The following is a 21,426-nucleotide window of genomic DNA, read 5'->3' on the forward strand; positions in this document are numbered from 1 at the left end:
ACTTCCATTGATTATCTACAAGTGTTGCGACTCCCTTCTAACCCATGACGCGTCTGCGATATTAATTTGATAAAGCACGGAGACCAATTGCCTGCACCAAGTCAGGGCTTTAAGTTATCACTCTGATGGATGAGCGTTTTCCCCTGAGATGCACCTCTGTTTACGCCAGGCCTTAGACATTTTGATAAACTCGGTCAAATCAAGTTTACCCTACCTGATTAACAAAACTCCCATTTTATTACTAGCCTGGTTGATTAGCAGCGTGCTAATGAAAAGCAGGAGCCAGAGCTTAATTACACATGCTATACCCAGCGCACATTTATCCCTGTCGTTAATAAAGCTCCCCTGCCAAATAAAACAAATGACAACTTCCCGCCACTAAAATTTATCCGAGTCATAAAAAGCCTTTTTTAGAGTCCCTTTAGGGAATGGCAGAGAGAAGCCGAGGTTTGACTTTCTCATCATGGTTTACGTCAGTTTGATGGCAGACAACATGAATTGTTGAGCAATTGAACGGTAACATTTATTGTAGTGTTTGTCAGCATTATTGGATTTGAGGTTATGTGTTGGGTATGTGGGGGGGGGGTTTCCGTCTCTCATTCCCCTCATGCATTTGCGTACTAAAAAGTGTAACATCCTTTGGCGTCAGGCCAAATCTGTTTGAGGTCAAAGGTCATTAGACAAGGTTAAGGGTGTTGACGGGTCATTGCGGCATTGCCAAGAGGATCAAATCCCATCTGAGCATGAGGAACGGGTTTGTCATGTGATGTGTGCGTGCACACGCTGGGCCTTTTGCCCCAGTGCATCCTGGGAGCATGAGTTGGAGACCTGCACAGTCTGCAGATTTTAGACTGGACCACACCTAAATCTGTGTCTGAATATGCTTGGTTTTCTTTGATGAACACTTTACTGTCCCAAGAGGCCATGGGAGTTCACTTGTTTGACTTTAACTTTTCCAGGAAAAAATATCTAAAAATTATTAAAACCAACAAATACAAAATGCAAAAACAAATTTACTTATGATGCAACCCTGGTGAAGATATTAAGACTTGTTTTCATAGATTCTATCTTGAATATAAGTATATTTTGTCTGGCTGCACTGCAGAGTTTTTGAACTTTTTGAATTGTTTACAGTGTTAGTGCAGACAAAATACACTTATATTAAAGATACATTCACTGAAAGCAAGTCATAATGTATATCTTAAGCAGTGTTGCTTCTCAGGCAAATGTATCTTGTTCAAAGATTTTTTTCATATTTTAATTCAAAGTCATTATGTAGGTTCTTCATCAAATGCCGTACTCTTAATCCAAGAATCCTGAAAAAAATGTAAATGTTAAGCAGCACAACTGTTTTCAACATTGGTATAATAAGAAATGTTTCTTAAGCACCAAATCAGCATATTAGAACGATTTCTGAATGAGCATGTGACACTGAAGACTGGAGTAATGAGGTAGGAATAAATTACATTTTGAAATGTATTAAAATAGAATCAGTTATGCAAAGTTGCAATAATATGTCACAATATTGCTGTATTTTACTGTATTTTTCATCAAATAAATGCACCCTTGTTGAGCATAAGATACTTTTTAAATGGTATTGTGCTTTAGTCACAAAATATATTAGGACACTGTGTAAATATTATTGCATTAGCTAACACATAAAACCAAGTGACATTTATTTTAAGGAGGTGAAAAATAGCAAAAGCACACATTTTACCCAAGTGTTTTGGGTTAGACCAAAATAAAACATATTTGGTCACTTTGTTGTTGTCAAATGGTTTCCTGCATATGAAAACTCATTTATGGATTTATGTCGATATATATATTCATTTGCCGGAATGATTGAGGGTTTCAATGGTAAATAATAGCAACTTACAGCATCGTTTTCAGTTCCTAGAATTTGATTATTGGACTGTGAAGGAGACCATGGCAGGAACACGCACACACACACACACACACACACACACACATGACGTTTTCTCCTGCTCTCTTTGGCTGTCTTCCTCTTCTCTTTTCTCTCTCTCTTCTTGATGATTGTGTCTTGCTAATCAATGCCCTTCCCTGAATAGCATTACTGTGTAATCCTGACCTCTCTGAGGGGAAGGGGTTTGTAATTAGAGGACTGAATTCTCCTACCAGCATACTCGCTCAAGTACACACACACACACACACACACACACACTCTCTCTCAACAGCAGGAATGTGACATGGAGTTGACACAAGGACTAGAGGGGCCTTTCGGGGTCAGGAGGTCAGAAGGTCGCCTTTGGGTGGCGACAGGCAGAGCGGAGAGGAGGGCGGGGGGCTGTCAGCTCTGCTCTTTAATAGACGCCCATGCCACAGTCCTCATCAAGCCGAAGCAACCACACACCAAACCCTGCCTCGGACCTGGTGTCGGGTTACTAATCAGGTTTCCACGGTTACCTGGTCTCCCGGGCCTTGGGGGTTTCAGAGACTCTGTGGCATTTAAATGCAGTAGAAGCGAATCGGGGATGCACATGGTCAGGGAGAAAATACCTCCCTGCTACACACCAAAGCTTTATTCTCTGTTTTGACGAAAACAGGGCCTTTATTAAGGCCCTTAACGACTTCATAAGGCCGTAGTTGAGGATCTGTAGATAGATGTACTTGTGCCACAAGGAGGAGAAAGGGAAGTGCACTCAACACTCTCTTTACTCTGTTCAGAGCTGAACAGTTTACTCTTGGTAATGCTTTTGTTCTTTAAGATATTTCCTACAGTTCCATTCAGTTTTGTTGTGCTCATTGCAATGTCTCCCAAAAAAAAAAAATTAATCTCCAGGTGTGTTTTGAAGGGGCATTTGGCATAGGGATTATGGGTGATAATATGATATTTTTGGATGAATTTATTGGATGCAGATGTGGAGAATGGGGCTTAGACAGGCATGTTCATGTTGCATGTGGTGGCAGGTCGATAGAGGTTAGTGTCCATTGATCCAGCTCCGGTCAGTTGAGTGACTCCCGCTGGATTGCTCTCTCTCTCTCTCTCTCTTTCTCTTCTTTCTTTCACTTCACTACATCAGTTGTTCTCATTTGTGTCCACTTTGATCTTGAGCCATTTCTCTTTCTCTATAGTATCTTTTGGGTGTTCTTCTGGCTTTTCTGGTTTTGTTTACGCTGACTAAGTTGCATTTGTCCATAGTAATACTAATTTCCATAATGACTTTCATTTACACAAGCAAATGACATATTTATATATAAATATAGATATTTAATGAATTTAATACCATTCAAACGTTTTGAGTCAGATTTTATTTATTTATTTATTTATTTTATTTACAATTAATGTTGCTCTTTGAAACATTCTGTTCATCAAAGAATCCTAAAAAAAAATTGTCACAGTTTCTAAAAATGTTTTTTAAACAGCACAGCTGTTCGATGAGAATAAGAAATGTTGCTTGAGCACCAAATCAGCATATTAGAAAGATTTCTGAATAATCATGTGACACTGAAGACTGGAGTAATTCAAAAATTCAACTCAACTGTTGGAAAATATTGCCATCCCAGTAATAAAGTAAATTTTAAAATATATTTGGATATTTTAAACTGTATTAATATTTCACAGTAATATTGTTTTACTGTATTTTTGATTAAGGTAAATGCTTGGTGAGCATAAAACAAATGTATTTATTCAAAGAAATGTATTTATTAAATATCTATATTAAAATATATAATAAATTGTATAATATGTTTATTATATTAATTACATTAAATTCATTTTATATATAATACTATAATATTTTTTCACAGGTAGTTAGATGGTATGTTTTATCTCACCTACATCACCAAGACATGAAAACAGTCTCATGATGAGTCTGTTCAACCTTTGCAGATGTGTGTTTGGCAAGTTTGGTGAGCATTATGAACTATGTTATATTAGTTTAGAAAGTTGCAGTCTGCAAAATGACTTTGCACACACAAACATGTTTATTGACCAGGACTTTATGTTCTGTGTATGAGGCTTTTGGACCACGGTCTATGTTTTTCCACCCATCTGTCCTGGTCATTTATCTGTGCCTCTCTGTCTCTGCGGGATCCTCCCTCCATCTCCAGATAAAGCAGGGGTTCTTTGTATTGAGGAGGAGGGCTGGGGTCTATGTGTTGGGGACACTGATTCTTTCTGACAGCACCGGCCAGAGTAAAGGGCAGACAGCCAGTGTTCAGACAGCTGAAAGGAAGAGTGGAACACAACACAGCCAATGCTGGGCCTGTGCGGTGAATGTGCGTCTGTCTAAACGAATGCCTTCATGCATGTATATATGCATCATACATTTCTGTCAGGTCTTCTTCTAATTGGATGAATAATCTCATGTATTTATTTTGTTTTGATATATTTATTCTTCGCATATGCATGCCAAACTAATCTTCTTCATCTTCATGCAGCCTTTTTATTGAGCTGCTAGTTGAATGGGAGGCCAAATGCTCCAAAAGTAGGACAAGACTGCGTTGTTCAGCTGAACAAATTATTCAATATTTCATTATTCATTAATCAATTATTTTTATATTAATTATTAATGACAAATTGTCCATGTGCAACCCCGTGGGCAGTGCAGATTGCTTATGCACCGATCAATTTGGCCAGTGCTTCACTATTAGTGGGTCACACAAATAAACGGTACGCCCAGTTGGGACGCACCATGCAAAACTGGTCCACATTTATGTTGCAGAATTATATGATGTATAAATGAGGAGATGTTGCCATGAGCAATATTTTAAAATTAGAATTTCTGACCAATAGGAACATGTGACAAGTGTATGCTGAGAGACTTTCATACACATCAACATCATACATGTCATTATGGTAAAGATACACTTTAAGTTGAGCGCAACTCAAGAAAACACTAAAATGCAGTTGCATAAATTATAATAAACATTAAAACAATGAGGCAGTAAGTGATTTATGCATACTGTGGTGCATGCTGGGAAACAGTCCAGCATCCAACATTGTAGAAATCACGCGGTCAAGCTGGTGATGTGGCATCTCGATTAGCAAGAAAAATTTAAAATGTCTTCATGGCTTGATTCGGGAGTCACTTTGCGAGTGACTGACTATAGCTGTCTTTAGGACACAGAAGGGAGGCTGGAATTCACCAACCACACGTCGACACGGCTTCCGACACTCACCTGCCAATCATCCCGGTGACTGACGGGCTAGCTGATGTCTGCACCGCCACCCCCCGCCCCGAGCACCGACTAAGGCAGCCCGTGGCAGGGTTTGAAGTAGCTGTCTGCTTCTCGGAAGTAAAAACACTGATGCTTACACACTGCAAAACGAGAGGCTGATCGCCGCAGAGCGAGTGTATGAGCCTTATTTCAGTGTAATAGGTCTGCTAGATGGTTGGCTACACACACACACTCACTCACTCTCGTTGCCCTCATGAAGGCCTGTGCATTGTGCTGCTTTGTGCAGGAACAGATGCATTGATATGGTAATAAGACAGAGAAGGGTTTTTTTATTAATGTAATGCTGGAATTCACAGCCCCGAAACCATTGGCACAGAATGGAAAAGGAGTAAGCAGAGACGGAGAGACTGAGACGAGGGAGAGCGAGGGAAAAAAGAACAAACAAAATTATGAGTGGGAGGTTGCTTTACCAGCACTTCTCTCAGATATTTCTCGGTTTGGCGTCAGATCCCAATTTTTCAAGCGTGCAGCGGGGAACCAGGCCCCTGCCTCTCCATTCATCAAAGCCTGAAAAGAAGGTTATTAGAGAGCCACAGAGAGGGAAGGCAAGCCCTCCGCTCGCCTCTGATCTCTCCTTTTCATCCTTCGTTCTTCTCTCCCCTCATGAATACCTCTCTGTTGTGATGGACAGGTCGGCTGGAGCGGGGGCGGGGCCAGGCCTGCTTACGGCAGAGGACTTGACTGGAGGTGGAGACAGGAAGAGGAAGAAGAGAAGGATGACCAGTAGCCCTTACCACCATCTCAGTAGCACACAGGTTTGTAGCTAATCGATTCTAAACGGCTGAAAAAATGTGTTATGTTTTTGGAAATGTCATCTTAAATATGCTGTTATAAGCTGTTTTCTGTCTGTTGGTTAGTTGGTTTTCAGTCACGTGGTTAAATAAATGTAAAAACAGAAAGACTTATCACATTTTAGCGTTCAGCTAAATGCAAGAAGAGACCAGTCACAACTGAGTGTGCAAATATCACATTTATATCATTGTTGTCAGGTAGATTTTGAATGTATATTAAATAGTAAAGTGAATTCTTGCTGTTTTTCTAAATGTCATCTTAAACTTTGCTAATATCATGCCTCCCAACACTGTTTTCTGTTGGTTGGTCAGTTATTTCTTCTCTCACATGGTTAAAAACGTGTAAAGACCCATCACAATGTAGAATTCAAATAAATGCAAGAAAGAGAAAAATCTCAATTTAGGATGCCAATATCACCATTATTATATTGTTGTTGGTTAGTTTTTGGATTCCAAACTTTCTTGCAAGTCAGATTTTCAAATATTAAAGGGATAGTTCACCCAAAAATGAAAATTTGATGTTTATCTGCTTACCCCCAGGGCATCCAAGATGTAGGTGACTTTGTTTCTTCATTAGAACACAAACAAAGATTTTTAACTCAAACCGTTGCAGTCTGTTAGGCCTATAATGCAAGTCAATGGGCACAGAATCTTTGAGAGAAAAAAAAACATGCACTCACAAAGCCAAATTAAACCTTGCGGCTCGTGACGATACATTGATGTCCTAAGACACGAAATGATTGGTTTGTGCGAGAAACTGAACAGTATTTATATAATTTTTTACCTCTGATAAACCTCAATGTCCGGCTGTCACAACATCCGGCGCACGGTTTTGGAACAGTCGGACATTGAGGTTTATCAGAGGTAAAAAATTATATAAATAATGTTCAGTTTCTCGCACAAACCGATCGTTTCGTGTCTTAGGACATCAATGTATCGTCACAAGCCGCAGGGTTTAATTTGAATTTGTCTGTGCATGTTTTTTTTTTCTCTCAAACTTTCTGTGCCCATTGACTGGCATTACATGACAGACAGACTTCAACGTTTGTGTTCTACTGAAGAAACAAAGTCACCTACATCTTGGATGCCCTGGGGGTAAGCAGATAAACATCAAATATTCATTTGTGGGTGAACTATCCCTTTAATTTTACAAGTCAGTTCTTGTTGTTTTTTGAAATGCCACCTCTAAAACTTTTCTGTTGTCATTATGCTTAACACTGTTTTCTGTTTATTGGTTAGTTTTTTTCTTGCTTGCATGGTTAAATACAGGTAAAACATAAAAAAAAAAAAAAAAAACATTCAAATAAACAGAAGAAACGAGACCAATCACAATTCAGTTTGCCAAAATCACAATTATGTTACCGTCAGTTAGATTTTGAATGCTAAACATTCCTGAACTGGAAGTCAAATGATTTCCGACCATGAATTTTAGTGAAGGAGACAAACATTCGGTTATGACAAAATTAATTAAAATATTCAGAGAAGGATTGGTTGAGAAACATTGACAGTGCTGCCTTGTAATAATGCAACTCAATTTTGCCTTTAGTTTAATTCTCTTTCTCTCTTTGTTTCAGATGAAGGCTCACTGTAGGCCAAGAGGCAGGCCAAGACTGCTCAGCACTAAGTTTAAACAGAAAGCTTGCTCACAGCTGAAGCAGAAAGCCAAAGCCAAGCGTGGATCGAGACTGGTGAACTTGTTGTGTCACAGAGAAACCAATACACCAAGCACCATTACAGAACATCTGTCTCGAGAGCACAGTGGAAAAGAAGAATACACACATTGTAATAAAACTGGAGAGCACAGTGACACAGGTAAACATAATACATGCTAGATGTATAGGGCAGGTATTTTAATTGCGTTGATATTTAGATCACTTTTTAGATTATTTTAGATTATTTTACAAATAATCTGTCCCAGCAGGCAGTGGGGCAGCAGTCCACCAGGGATCAGATAGGAAGGGGAATATGATGAGAAGAGGTGCGAGGTCAAAGGCCATCCTGAGCTCCTCACTAATGCCAACCCGAACTCAGCAGCTGCTATGCAGTACAGCTGTGACCGATAGCAAGCTAGAAGCTACCGAGAAGGGCATCTCTCCCTCTGACAGCGACACAGGTGAGTTATGGGCTGAGAGAGATGCATCCCACCATGACGATCAGCGGATCCTCTCATTTCCCTGCTCGACTGTCATACCATTAAAAAAAAATTAACGACACCTCCTCAGGCATGCACTGGGCAAAACCCAAGCCGTAATGCTAGCCTGCGTCATGCTGTGTTTAGAATGCCACACCTACAGGGAAAAAAGAGATGCACTCCCTCCACCGCCCCAGTTCCGCTATGTTTTCGTCCACACTGCCTGCAAACACACTTCAGTAAGTGAACAAAGTGGAGATGAAATCATGGCGGTAATGAACGCTAATGTGAGCTACGCCTGCGGTCGAGCTAGGCGGTGTTGTCGCCGCTCTGTTAATTGCCCTGAAAGTTATCCTTTTCACATTTCACGAGCTTGCGAGAGTGTTGACGAGCGCCTTGTAAGTGACAAGTGTGTCAGCACTGTGTTGACACCCGACACTGCTGCCACCGTGCCATCTCCGCTCTATGCGAGACACATAGCCCACAGACGGCATCTGCCAATACGTATCTGTGACACCCAAGCATGCGAGCATGACTTTTTGTGCGTGCATTACAGGTCAAAAGATTTGGAATCACAAAGGTATTTGTATGTTTTTGAAAGAAATTCAAATTTAAGTGATCAAAAATACAGTACAAAACACAAAATGATTCAAAAACAGTTCCACAGAAAGCATGAGATGTAACTTTATCTGAATATCTTAATAAACTGACAGCTAGAATGCATAATGTGTCAATAGCTGTTTCTATTCATGTTACAAACTTATATCAAGAGAGCAAAATCATCACCTCTGGGGAAACTGGTGAAGTTGTAGGCATTGGGGAAACTGTGTAATTTTAAGATTATTTATATAATATCATAGTATGTATTAATATTTTGTATAAGCTTTTTTTTAAATTATTTTTTCATTTTTTTATATATATATATTTTTGTCTTTTTATTAGCTTTATTTTTATTTCAATTTTAGTTAAGCAATTTTAGCATTTCAACTTATTTATTTCAATACTTACATTACTTGCCAAGTTTTAGTTTTTTTTTTTTAATATATATTTTATTTCAGCTTCATCTCAATTACGGAAAATTATTTTTAAAAGTTTTAGTTTTAGTTATCAGTGCAGAAAGTAAGAAAATGTATTTTCATCTTAGTGTTTTCATTCAGCAATTTATATGTATTATTCCAAAATTCTTTAGAATGTTTAAAGAACAGAATTCATTTTTGCTGATACTTGGTGAATTGAAATATCAATTTCTTTCAAAAACTGTTTTTTGTAGTGACTCCACACCTGTGAATAGTCATGTATGTGTGGCTGTAAACAGGAATCAGACACTTGTGGGAAGCAAAGGTCTGGTGGTCAAACCTGTCAGTGACTAGACTTCTCTGACCGCCACAGTTCCTGTGAACGTTGACAGTCATAGCCACATTTGGCACCCATTTCATGAACTTTGCTAAATATCGAATAAATCATACAGTGAGAGAAATCGTCAGGCTGCGTTCACCATGACCGATTCAGATGCCCTCTGTGAACTGTAGTCCAGTCAAGATGTCAATGCATTCAATCGATCTATCATTTTCACAGAGGAGGAAGATGACGGCATCTATGACAGCGAAGAAGGGGCAGAGGGCATCAAGAATCTATCATCTAAAGAGCAACTGTCTGGAGTCGGCCGTCCTTCAAAGTGCTCCATCGTGAGGCTTGAGGCCAATCAGAAAGCCAAGAACAAAACGGAAAGACAAGGATTCGGTAAATGTTGCATCCTTATTTAATTAGACAGCAGGGATTGACAGATATCACCTTAGTTCGCAAACACTCATTTTTCACTGTCACACTTAATGCTCTTTTTGTTTTCCCTTCAGGGTTTATGAATGTGTCCATCGTTAAAGAAGAGGTGAAGAGAAGGAAGGCCCCCTGTAGGCCGGCCCTGGTCAGTGCTGACCATAACCACTCAGAACTGGAGGAGGAGAGGAGATTGACTGGCCCCAAGTGGAGAGAGGGGTCAAGGGAGAACACCTTTGACCACACTAGGGTTCTCAAGACCTCACCTACTTCACGAGAAAAGACCACCAGGAAGAGCGCTGTGCTTCTTGGAAAGGTATATCAGTGTATTTGTAGCAATACTACAGCTACAACAAGGCTCTATGGAGGTCTAACTGTGCTAACGTGTTCTCTATGGTTGTTTCAGAGGAAAAGCTGTTGGTTAGCACTGTCGTCTCAGTATGATGACATCACTTGGAGCAGACGAATCAGAAACAAGCAGGTATGGAATGGTTCCCACTTTTGCTAAAAGTCTTGCTAGTTAGGCTAAGCTAGTTAAAACACCAAGTAGACATCCAAAACACAAGGTTTACTGGTGAACAGCAATGCAAGGTACTTTTGAGCTTTTCTGATGAAAGTTGGTGAGATCTAGCGAGGCTGCAGCGCCACATTGCGAATTACCTCCTAGTAGCCTAGATCTATCTGTCTTGCCCTCTTGGCGCCCATAAAAAGTCATCCCTCTGAGAAGTATTATGCAATCTCGCGTGGTTTGTCCTGTCAGGGGCTCTCATAAATCTGCTCACAATAAAGATAAGATGGGATCCGCCTGCTAATTCACAGGCTGAATCGTGCATTGTCTAAATAAAACAGTCAATAGTTTTGAAAGGATTTACACCATAGGCGTCAAGGCTGTCACCGTCGGCCCTTTGTGAGGTCATCAGCGAGGCATGCGAGGGGACTTTGCCTGCCTAATCAGTGGGCGGGGAAAATTCCCGCTCCGCTCAAAGAGAGCGATAGAGAACAAAGACACGCATCATTCTTCACCTGGGCCTCACCCTAGAGACACACTTGTAAAATGAAAACCGAACAGCATCACCCCAAGTGACGAAACCTCCATCACATTAATATATGACAGCTTTTTTGAGCAATGTTAAGTACCGAGGGCTGTGCACAAGAATGGACCTGTTAAGGTGGTGTGAGAGGTTATGATGTATTTGGATGGGAGTTTGAATGAATGTTGGAGCCCTGAATCACTCTCTCCGGGGCCATTATGTGTGTGTGTGTGTGTGTGTGTGTGTGTGTGTGTGTACGTGCGTGAGAGAGGGACTCACATGCCGTTTCGTGACTGTTAGCAGGCTAAGGGGCGAGCAGTCAGTCGTTTGCTGGAGAGCTTTGCTGCCGATGAAGGATTCCGGATGGATGACGACAGCAGCTTCTCAGAGGGAGAGGAAGAAGAAGAGGAGGAGGAGGAGGAACCAGAGCCAATGGGCAGTGCATTACTGGGTAAGATATATATATATACAAACAGACATGCATAATGCTGTTACATTTGCATGCAACTGTTGAGACAGGATATGCATGTGGTAAAAGGAGGATGCCCTCTTACTTTAATCTGTCTTTGTCACAACCAGCCCTGCCCAACTGCATTCTCACCAAAGAAATCCTGAGGGACGGGCTGAAAGTGTTAATCTCAAAAGAGGACGAGTTACTGTATGCTGCCTATGTACATACACTGGACCTACCTGATATGTAAGACAACTACCCTGTATTTTCAATAAGATGGATGAGTGGATGGATGGATGAATAAATAGATATATAGATGGATGGATGATTGATGGAGGGATGGATAGATAGATGGAACGATGGATGGATGGGTGGAAGGATGGAGAGATAAATGCATAGATGGATTGAACATAGGATGGATGAAATGATGAAGAGATAGATAGATAGAACAATGGATGGAACGATGGATGGATGAATATATATATATATATATATATATATATATATATATATATATATATAGATAGATAGATATATATATATATATATATATATATATATATATATATATATATATATATATATATATATATATATATATATATATATAGATAGATAGATAGATAGATGGATAGATGGTGGATGGATGGAAAGATGGAGAATTAAATAGATGGATTGAACAATGGATGGAAGGATAGATAGATGGATGGATGGATGGTTGATTACATTCAGAATTTCAAATAATGAAAAAATCTTTCTTTATTTCTGTCTCTTCAGCTATAGTGTTGTTGTTGAAGGAGAGCGCAGAAACAGGCAGAGGATCTACTCTCTGGAGCAGCTGCTTCAGGAAGCGGTGAGACCCTTTAAAAAGCTTCTTCAGGAGACTCGTTCCCCTAAAGACCTCCTCCATCTTCCCATACAGGCCTTGGGTCGAACCAGCCCTTCAGGCCACCCTCACAGGCTCTCACAGACCCCTTGGTCTCCCCCAAGAGCCCCATCAGCTCAAGGCTGGATCCAGCCCGGCTCAGTGACTTTCTCTGCTAAAGCAGTTAAGAACATAGCATCTGGGGTTGTGTGAGTGTGTGTGCACTGATAGGCAGTTACTTAGCCATGAAGCATGTAAACTGCTATGATCAGTGTGTGTGAAGGACTCTGGTTCAACTTTAGGCATTCTTTCACATTTGCATCTTTTATTGCTTATTTTTTATCTCATTGAGCATCAAATTCATCTGTAAAGGAAAATTTCAGCATCTGGTTGTGATAGAGAAAAGTAGACAACCCAAGGAACACGCTAATATAGCCTTTTTTTAGGCAGTACCCTTCGTTAGCTGCTTCTAATACGGTCCAGCAGTCCATTAGATTCCTGCATATACAGTTTCACGTTGTGACTGTATATAACTGTTCCTTATTAGTTCTGCGTGGCCCCCCAGGAGGACGTACAGAAGAGCATGTTTTATCCCTTTTTTATTTATTTATCTTCTTATTTAGGAACATCTTTGGGGCTGAACTGCGGGTTGCACTTACACGCATAGTTTATCTAAGCCGACGGGGAAAAAGGGAGCTGATTACACACCGTAAACCAACAGCTCTTTGTCGGCATGCATTCATTTGAATACATTACATGCGTTACTTCTCTCATTCATCTCTCTCAGTATCATAGGCTGAAAAAAAGTGTCTTGCTGCCTAGGGACCGCCTATCGCAAGCTTTACCCACCCGTCCCCAGTTTCCCTCAAAGACGTATTAATGAGCATGCTCTGTGCAACTCTCAAATTCAGTACAGTACACAAAACATCTGAAGATATCTCTTCTTGATACAATCCACAAGCTGCAACACAAAAAGCTCTTGATTGTTCACAAAATGCAAAACAAAGAGAGGAGGTTGTCATTTGTGTCAGTGTTGGATGCTATTGTGCATAGTTGCAGGAGAGATAAAGCTGGGAGAACAGAAAGAACGAGAGAGCTAACGCTATATTCTCATTGAAGGCTAGCAGAGTAAAAGCTTTGACATTGAACGCTATACTCAACTCCAACAAATTAGACTCGCCCATAAGCCTGCAGCATTGTTCCTATGTGTATGTTTGTGTATCAGCATTACTGGATCTAGAGTGGAATTACAAAGCAAGCACAGCTCAGGTTTACATAAACTTGTAAAATTCACCTAATTTTTCTCCATAATTCAAATACATTTTGTCTAGACAATTTTGGTGTGTAAAACACATTTCATAGTCAATCCCAATCCATTAGCAATGGCTAAAATCTTTTTTTATTTTTTATAAACTATTGACTTTGAAGGGACAGTCCACCCAAAAATTAAAATGAAACTCATCTTCAACTCACAACTCATTGTTTTAATGCTGTATGCATATCTTTCTTCTGCAAAACAGAAGAATATTTTGATGTTGGTAATCAAACATTTTTGGTTTCCATTGACTTTCATTGTATTTTTGTCCATACACTGGAAGTCAATGGGAATTGAAACTGTTTGGTTATCAGTATTCATCAAAATATCATCTTTTATCTTCTGCAGAAGAACGTTTAGAATGACTTGAGGGTGAGTAAATGATGACGGAATTTTCATTTTGGTATGACCATACACATTTTCATACACAAATAGTTGTAATGTCTCGTATCGGATTGCAAACTCATGTTCCCCTTCTGTATTACTCACCATTTTCTCTGGATCCTGTCATTTCTACACATGTGAATTAAATATGTAATTACTGTATTCAAACAGGTTGCCTAAGCATTCCCCCATTTGCCAGATAATGGTCAGATAAACACATAGTTCAGTGTTTTGATAGAGACTACAATTGTTTATACTTTTTCAGGGGAATCAGCCTAAAAAAACTACCCCAGTGCAGCGATACTTCCTTTTTCCTGTGCTGCTTTCAAGACATCTTATCAGTCGTTTGCTTCCAACACTGCATATCCTGGGCAAAAAGTTCCCAGCTCGCCGTTTGCTCTGTCTGTCAGAAAGGCCGTATCTACAGCAGACCCGTTTGAACTGGGCCTGAAAGAGCCCTCAGTGCATGTGCTCTGTGTAGTGGGAGGGGAACTGGCAGCCTCACAATAAAGTCATCGATTTAGGCCTTTTTCACCTCTCTGCTCTTTTATTCCATTATTTCAAAGCAGACACCCCATTCAGTGCTGCTGATTTTCTTTCTTTTTTTAAATTCTAGTTCAGTATTAGAAAGTGTCTATGGGAACAAAATCAAACAGTGTCTCTTGAGAAAGGTATACCCATGGTTGTAATTTCCTTAAGGGGAGGGCCTCAAAGATATCTATGCTTTTGCAAAGTGGACGTGTCTCACGTTCTTCATGTGTGCCTTTTAACTAAATCAACTTGTTATGTTTGATAAGCTGCCTGTCTGCGAGATATGTAGGTTAATTTTTTAAAGTCATCCATGTGTTTCAGGTTTTAGACGTGCAGCCTGAGACGATGGAAATTCTGACGGCTGGAACAAGAGTGTGCGCTTACTGGAGTGAACGTTCCCGCTGTCTATATCCTGGATATGTCTGTAAAGGTGAGATCATTCTCACATGTGCAAACACATACACTCCGTCTACACTCAAAAGCAACCTAGATACCCATCACCTATAATGTTGCTCTTTTCATTATTTCTTGATATATAAAGATTAGAAAGTCAACATCTTATTTTGAGTCCATGTCTAAAATAGTTCCAAATATATAATAACATTTTTAGCATTACTAATCATTTATGTTTTTGGGTTCAGAGCTGTATGTTTGTGTCTTCCACAGGAAGTTCAGGTGAGGAACAGAAAGAGGGCTGCATCATGGTAGAGTTTGACGATGGAGACCGAGGATGGATTTCTCTTTCGAATATTCGCTTGCTTCCGCCAGGCTACCAAATCCACTGTACGTTTCTGCAGATAAACACATTTCATCTCCAGTATAAACAAAGAGTCTCATGTTTAGCAATGCTAGACATTGTGCCAAGTTTCCATGCTTGTCATTAAGCCTGTGGCATTGTTGATGGTTTGCAGGTGCAGAGCCATCACCGGCCCACCTGGTCTCACCTAGCTGCCGCAGAAGGAAGACCTCCACTCAAGAGAAGATGACTCAACAGGCTGATGTGTCCTCAGAGTGTTCCATTAACGCAGAGCCCAGGAAGAATGTTGTGAAAGCCAAGCCAGGTGCGTGATGACAGCTGCAGTATCCACATTCTTACGGTTTCCCAAATTCCACTTTGGTTGGATTAAAACTATTTTGGGTTACACTTCTTTTTAAACGGATGCCTTTTGCATTCTAAGATTAAAATCGCTCATAATTCACTTATACCCCTAAGGTGTTACGTTTAACCTACAATGAAAGAGACAAAACATGTTGTTTCAAAGGCACGTTAAGAAATGTGTATCAAACAAGATTCCAAAACAGGTTTTTGTGATTTAGTGTTTTACACACTAATCACAAGGACTGTTAGGGAAACTTGCTGGGTTGATGTTTCTCAACCTGTTTGTCCCTAAGGACATGCTTCACTACTTTCCTTGGTTCTTGTTCCTGGAACTGACACTCCCAGAAAATGATTTATTTAATGTTTGTCAAGAGCCCTAAAAGTCTTATCAGATGTAAGGTTGGATAATCAGTGTAAATACGAGAGAAAAAAACATTTTCGCTCATTACTTTAAATCACCCTGTGCAATTAACACATCAGCGTTGATGAGATCAGTGTTTGGGTGACTAATGGAATGAGACGTATTTGACTGAACAAATGGATGAGGGAAACTGGCGTCAAGGTTGAACGCCACTTAACTATAGAGTCTAACTTAAAGCCCTGAACTACCGGTCCAGCAGCTCTAACTCATCAGATGTTATCTGAAAAAATACAACAACAGGGAGTCATCAGATGTTCCGCTGTCAGGCATATCTATTTGTATCTGTTTTCTCTAAGGGGCTAAAGGTAGTATGGTAGTAACAGAGCTTGGAAAATGCAAATAAGTGAGCACTGATGGAACAGTTGTTTTCCTACATCCCCATAGCAATACCTTTTGTTTGTCTCCCTCAACAGGAAGGCCCAAATCCGTCAATGCATCATCAAAGAGCTGTGCATCTGAGAACGTGACTGAAACAGCTTCCCCTCTTCTTGGCTGGCCGGTTGCTGCTATGTCCAGGAGGAAACCCTCCATGGATTTGTTCCAGTTTAATGGGTTAACAAAGAAAGCTCTAAGGGGAAGGGAGTCAGACATGTTCCCCTTACTTAGTTCCACCATGACCACTCCAGCCAAAGGCATCTTCAGCACTTCCTTTGAGGTGGACTCCTTCAGCAGCATTGCAAATGGTTGTACTTCCTTTGGAAATCAGCAGTTGGCAACAGGTCTGCCTCTTAGTCACAAAGGCGTCCCTGGTTTACGGGGTAGAAAGTCAGGAGACAGGAAGGAATTTCTGGTCAAACTGGACCATGAAGGGGTAACGTCCCCCAAGACTAAGAACGGAAAAGCATTGTTGCTTCTTGGAAACCCAGAGGTACAAAGAGGTGGACGGATGGAAAAGGGCTTTGGAGCCAAAGGAATAGGAGAACTGACCTCAACAATGGGCTACACCCAGTCCGTTCTTCTAGTCAAAGATGCCAAAAGGAACAGTTGCCATCTTCTCAAAAGTTCCTCAGACATGCGTAAGCACCCTCAGGGTCTCGGGCTTAGTGAATATGCAGATTATGGGCCAAACTGCCACAGCGACTGCCTAAGCTCCTATTCAGATATGGATGAAGATGAAGACGAGGAAGATGATGCTAGAAGGGCGGCAATGCGTACCTCTGGACGCTTTCTGTCTCGTCTTTCTGTTTCGTCGTCATCCTCAGGGTCCTCCAGCGCGTCTAGTTCAGGCTCATTGTCCAGCTCTAGCATTTGTTCATCTGACAATGACTCGTCCTATAGTTCGGATGAAGAAGAGGCATCACGCCTTCTGCTTCAGGGTTGCCTTTCTTCTCATCATACATTGCTCCAACAACAGCAGCATCCTGAACCTCCCACCGCCCCACCACGACACACTTTCGGAGCCAAAACTATGACTATCTCTAATTCAAAGACAGCAGTCAATAGTAGTACAGGAAAACCTCCAAGGAGAAAGGAGATTGCCAACAACTCTTCCTCTGTAGTACAGTCCAAATCTTCCAAAGACTTCCCTAGAAAACAGAAGATACCATCTTCAGAGGGTCCACCCAACTCATCCTCATTCATGCCAGGACGGCAGCTGTGGAGGTGGTCTGGGAACCCCACTCAGGTAATTTCCTGTCCTGATTTTTTTGTTTTAATGCCAGTCCAAAATGGATGGTTGCAGTTTCTGAAAGGGTCCCTTAAACTTCACTTTCTTGTCATCAGAGACGGGGTTTGAAAGGAAAAGCTCGGAAGCTCTTCTACAAGGCCATTGTTCGCGGGAAAGACACCGTCCAAGTTGGCGACTGTGCAGTTTTCCTCTCGGCTGGTCGGCCCCATCTCCCCTTCATTGGTCGCATTGAGAGTCTTTGGGAATCCTGGTCCAGCAACATGGTGGTCAAAGTAAAGTGGTTCTACCACCCTGAGGAGACCAAGCTTGGAAAAAGGCACCGGGATGGGAAGGTACAGTAGTAACCCGTAACCAAACCTTGTTTGGTTTTGATTAATTTCAGGTAGATATTGCGTACTTAACCTATTTTTCTTCTCTCTTCACAGCATGCCTTGTACCAAAGTTCCCATGAGGATGAAAATGACGTCCAAACCATCTCCCATAAGTGCCAGGTGGTAAGCCGAGCTGAATATGAGCGCCTGAGCCGTATCAGAAAACCGAACAGCAACAGTCAAGATCTTTACTACCTGGCTGGAACCTACGACCCCACCAGTGGCCAACTGGTGACGGCTGAGGGAGAGTCAATCATCTGCTAGTTATCTGCTACGTTAGAAAATGGCTGAAAGCACTACTGAAATCGTGAGATACAAGAAATGGCTGATAATCAGGCCAGTCTTACAAAACTAGCATGATGTGGAAAGTGAGTGTAACCTACAACCATGGGTTTCTGCAGCCACTTTCATCTCTACTCTTGGAGTAACAGTATATTATTGAACGGATCGTGGGGAGGACAACTCGCGGTGATTGCTCTGTGAAGGTTCCACAGACATGAAATGATTTTTTTATCTTTTAGTGAAAAAGGCACTGGACTCGTTCAGAGTAGGATATTTAGACTGACGACCATGAATCGGAGCTGAAAAACACTGACTGTGTTTTTGGATTTGTGGAAATTTCTTTGAGAAAGATCTTCACTGGTTAAGCATGTCAAACTGATGTCCCCAGGACTTTTTGATATCCCAGCAGGACCAAATACACTGTTACTTTGAGCTGTGGTATGATCTGCTTGTTTGTGTGCGTGAGAGGAGGTGTGAATGAGAGGGTCAAATATGTGAACAACCATGTTTGTATGTTGAGATCAGCCACAAAAAAATACAAACAAAAGAAACAGGAATGGGTGTTAACCTGGAGAGTAGAGGCCTAACTGGTGTTTTAAATTGAATGATGCTGTCATATGTGTACAGTCTAATGACCTCTTTTGACAATACCAGGGATTTTTTTATTGTTCTTTTCTCGTTCATTTTGGCGCTAATGTCAATATATTAATAAGTTGGTTTATGAGCAAACAAAAAACAAACACAGACAAAAAAACAAAAGGAATGATTTTTCCAGTCAAGCCATACACTTCTGTACCTCTTGCGTATCTTCTCATTCAGGTGTATAGTTGTACAATTGATTTATTTGATGTGTGTAAATATATAAATATATATTAAAAACTACAAACTGTAAATATAATATAAATGAAGAGAGAACTCTAATCCTCTTTATTGCTCTTGATTGTGTTATTTTTTTAAAATGAAATAACTGTTCTGATTGGGAGGTTAGTTTTGGGGACAGGCATGATTTGGGAGACCTTAGTTACCGAATACCCTCTTCACTGTTGTATAGGAGGGAAGGGAGGGTTGGGAGACGTTCTGCTCACGGAGCAAACGCTAGAACCGACACAATGCAGTCCAGTCAGAGGAAACAGGCTGTCTGTGTTCACTCTTTCATCTTTTCTTTTGGAGTTTGATTTTGGCTTTGAAAGAATGGTTTGTTTCTATTGCATTTCATCGTCTTTGTGTGATCTAACTGGTAACAATTTGCGCAAAAAGCTAACACGCCGTAGTTAAAAGTGCCAGGTCCGTATAGCACATGTGGAGGTGGTTTTACCGTCCAGAAATTCATTTTAAATACTGACTGAAGGAATCTGGCCTCCAAAATGTCAAACCAAAGTATGTCCTTGGAATTACTATACTTCCAGCTGCAATAAATATGTAGACTGAATCATAAACAAGGGGCACTTGCAATGTTTTTGCCTGATGTACTTTAGATGACTGACAACTACGTTTGCAGATAACTTTTTAAATGCGTTTGTGTTTGAAAACAGCTGAAATATTGTTCTCACAATATTTCAGCAATGTTGTTGCAAAGTATGTCTGCAAGGAGTGGGTATGGAAATGCAAAGCGTGAACAGACGCTTCCAGCACTTGAAGCCTCCTGCTGTCCTGTGTCACGTGATCATGAAGGACAATCATAATCTGTAAGTGAGGGCTGTTTAAAATGGATCTAATCTAAAATATCGCCTCTTGTCACTTTTTCTTCCTGCTTTGCCAAAAATTGTTCTGTTTGTTTTTTTTTCCCATTGTCAACGTTGTACTCTTATTTGTTCAATATGCAAGCCTGTACAGATTGTTCCGTGTTGGAATTGTGAAAAAGGACAGATATGCCTTTCAATCCTAAAGGATGACTTACTTTTTTAAGGACATTGTTGCTGTTACACTGCAGAAGCTAAAGCTTTAAGAAATCTGATGTGAAAATAAATGTAATGTCACTTTCTGGGTCTATAAAAAAAGAAAAAGAAAAATGGTATTTTTGTAAACAAACACTGGATTCAACGCTTGATATGGTAGCACTGGCACCACCCGCGTGCCAGGAAGTTGGCCAAGCCTCAAAGGAAATAGAATCATTGTGTAACCTGAATTTGAGACCCACTTGGAACTGATTTTTACGGTGGATGTTCTTTTTGACCTTGTGGGGAATATAACTCTAAGATATTTCCACTGTTAAAACATGTTATTTATCTTAATTTTATTGCATTCGTGTTGCATTTAATTAAAAAAACAAAAATTCTAAATTACCATGCCTCATCGTATTTTATTCAAGCTTGTTTGATGCATGTATATTGAAACCTTGAATGTATATGCATATTATATAAAATTGCCTTTGCACCTTAATCTGATTAACTGTCTGCAAACACCAAATAATGTTAAAAATTATATTTTGAAAAGTGGTCCAGAGTATCGACTGATCTGTTGTTGTTCAGTTTGAGCTCAGCAGTTTTGCAGCAAAGAGCAGACAGCTGGCTAACTAAGGTCATGAACACATGCAGGTCATTTTCCTCCAGTACCCTTTTGAGAATGGAGAGATAAAGAGAGAGAGATGTAGAGAGGAGAAACAGAGGACATGGAAAAATATAGAGATATGCTGTAAAGCCTTCAAATAATGTTACACTACAAATTTGACAGGTAATTCTCCAGGTAATAAAAAAGCTTGAATACTAAAACAGATTAAACCTGGGTGAATGTCAGGAATATGTCCCGTCACTTTAAAATCAACAGAAAGAAATAAAATATTTTGTATAAAGGAAATGAATCATGCTTAATTAAAAATGATTTACATTGTAACATTTTCATGATAATTACACGTAATGAAAAAATTATCTTTTGATTTTGTTGGGATAAATGACTTGCACATACAGTATTTGTGTCGATTTACTCACCTACACTAGACTTAAAGGCTCTTTGTAGCACCTTAGGAACAGCAAAATCATTTTTTCTGGAGATTAAAAAAGGTGTTGATGTTGCGTTAGGCTATAGGTTCTTCAGTTCATTGAATTGGTTCCGGAAAAATTAAGGTTTCTTTGAAGCACCATAGAAGGCTTTCAAAAGAACCACTTAAAAGGTTTTCATATGCATCACGCAGTAAAACCAAGTTTTGTGTGTGTGTG

At 40.2% G+C, this 21,426-nt stretch overlaps 1 protein-coding gene across 1 annotated transcript in view; it reads left to right on the forward strand.

Moving 5' to 3' along the window:
- The window catches only part of bahcc1b (BAH domain and coiled-coil containing 1b), a 135,866-nt gene extending 115,310 nt beyond the window's left edge, over nt 1-20,556 (forward strand). The window contains 15 exon segments of the mRNA XM_058793168.1: nt 5,834-5,957; nt 7,568-7,805; nt 7,912-8,106; nt 9,700-9,864; nt 9,978-10,213; nt 10,304-10,378; nt 11,232-11,379; nt 11,508-11,625; nt 12,157-12,232; nt 14,796-14,904; nt 15,141-15,257; nt 15,386-15,535; nt 16,408-17,618; nt 17,717-17,953; nt 18,047-20,556. Of these exon segments, the coding sequence (XP_058649151.1) occupies nt 5,834-5,957; nt 7,568-7,805; nt 7,912-8,106; nt 9,700-9,864; nt 9,978-10,213; nt 10,304-10,378; nt 11,232-11,379; nt 11,508-11,625; nt 12,157-12,232; nt 14,796-14,904; nt 15,141-15,257; nt 15,386-15,535; nt 16,408-17,618; nt 17,717-17,953; nt 18,047-18,256 (3,409 nt within the window). The 3' untranslated portion in view covers nt 18,257-20,556.
- The last annotated feature ends 870 nt before the right edge of the window (nt 20,557-21,426 follow it).

The sequence above is a fragment of the Onychostoma macrolepis genome, chromosome 12 (assembly GCF_012432095.1).
Source record: "Onychostoma macrolepis isolate SWU-2019 chromosome 12, ASM1243209v1, whole genome shotgun sequence".
Classification (NCBI taxonomy): domain Eukaryota; kingdom Metazoa; phylum Chordata; class Actinopteri; order Cypriniformes; family Cyprinidae; genus Onychostoma; species Onychostoma macrolepis.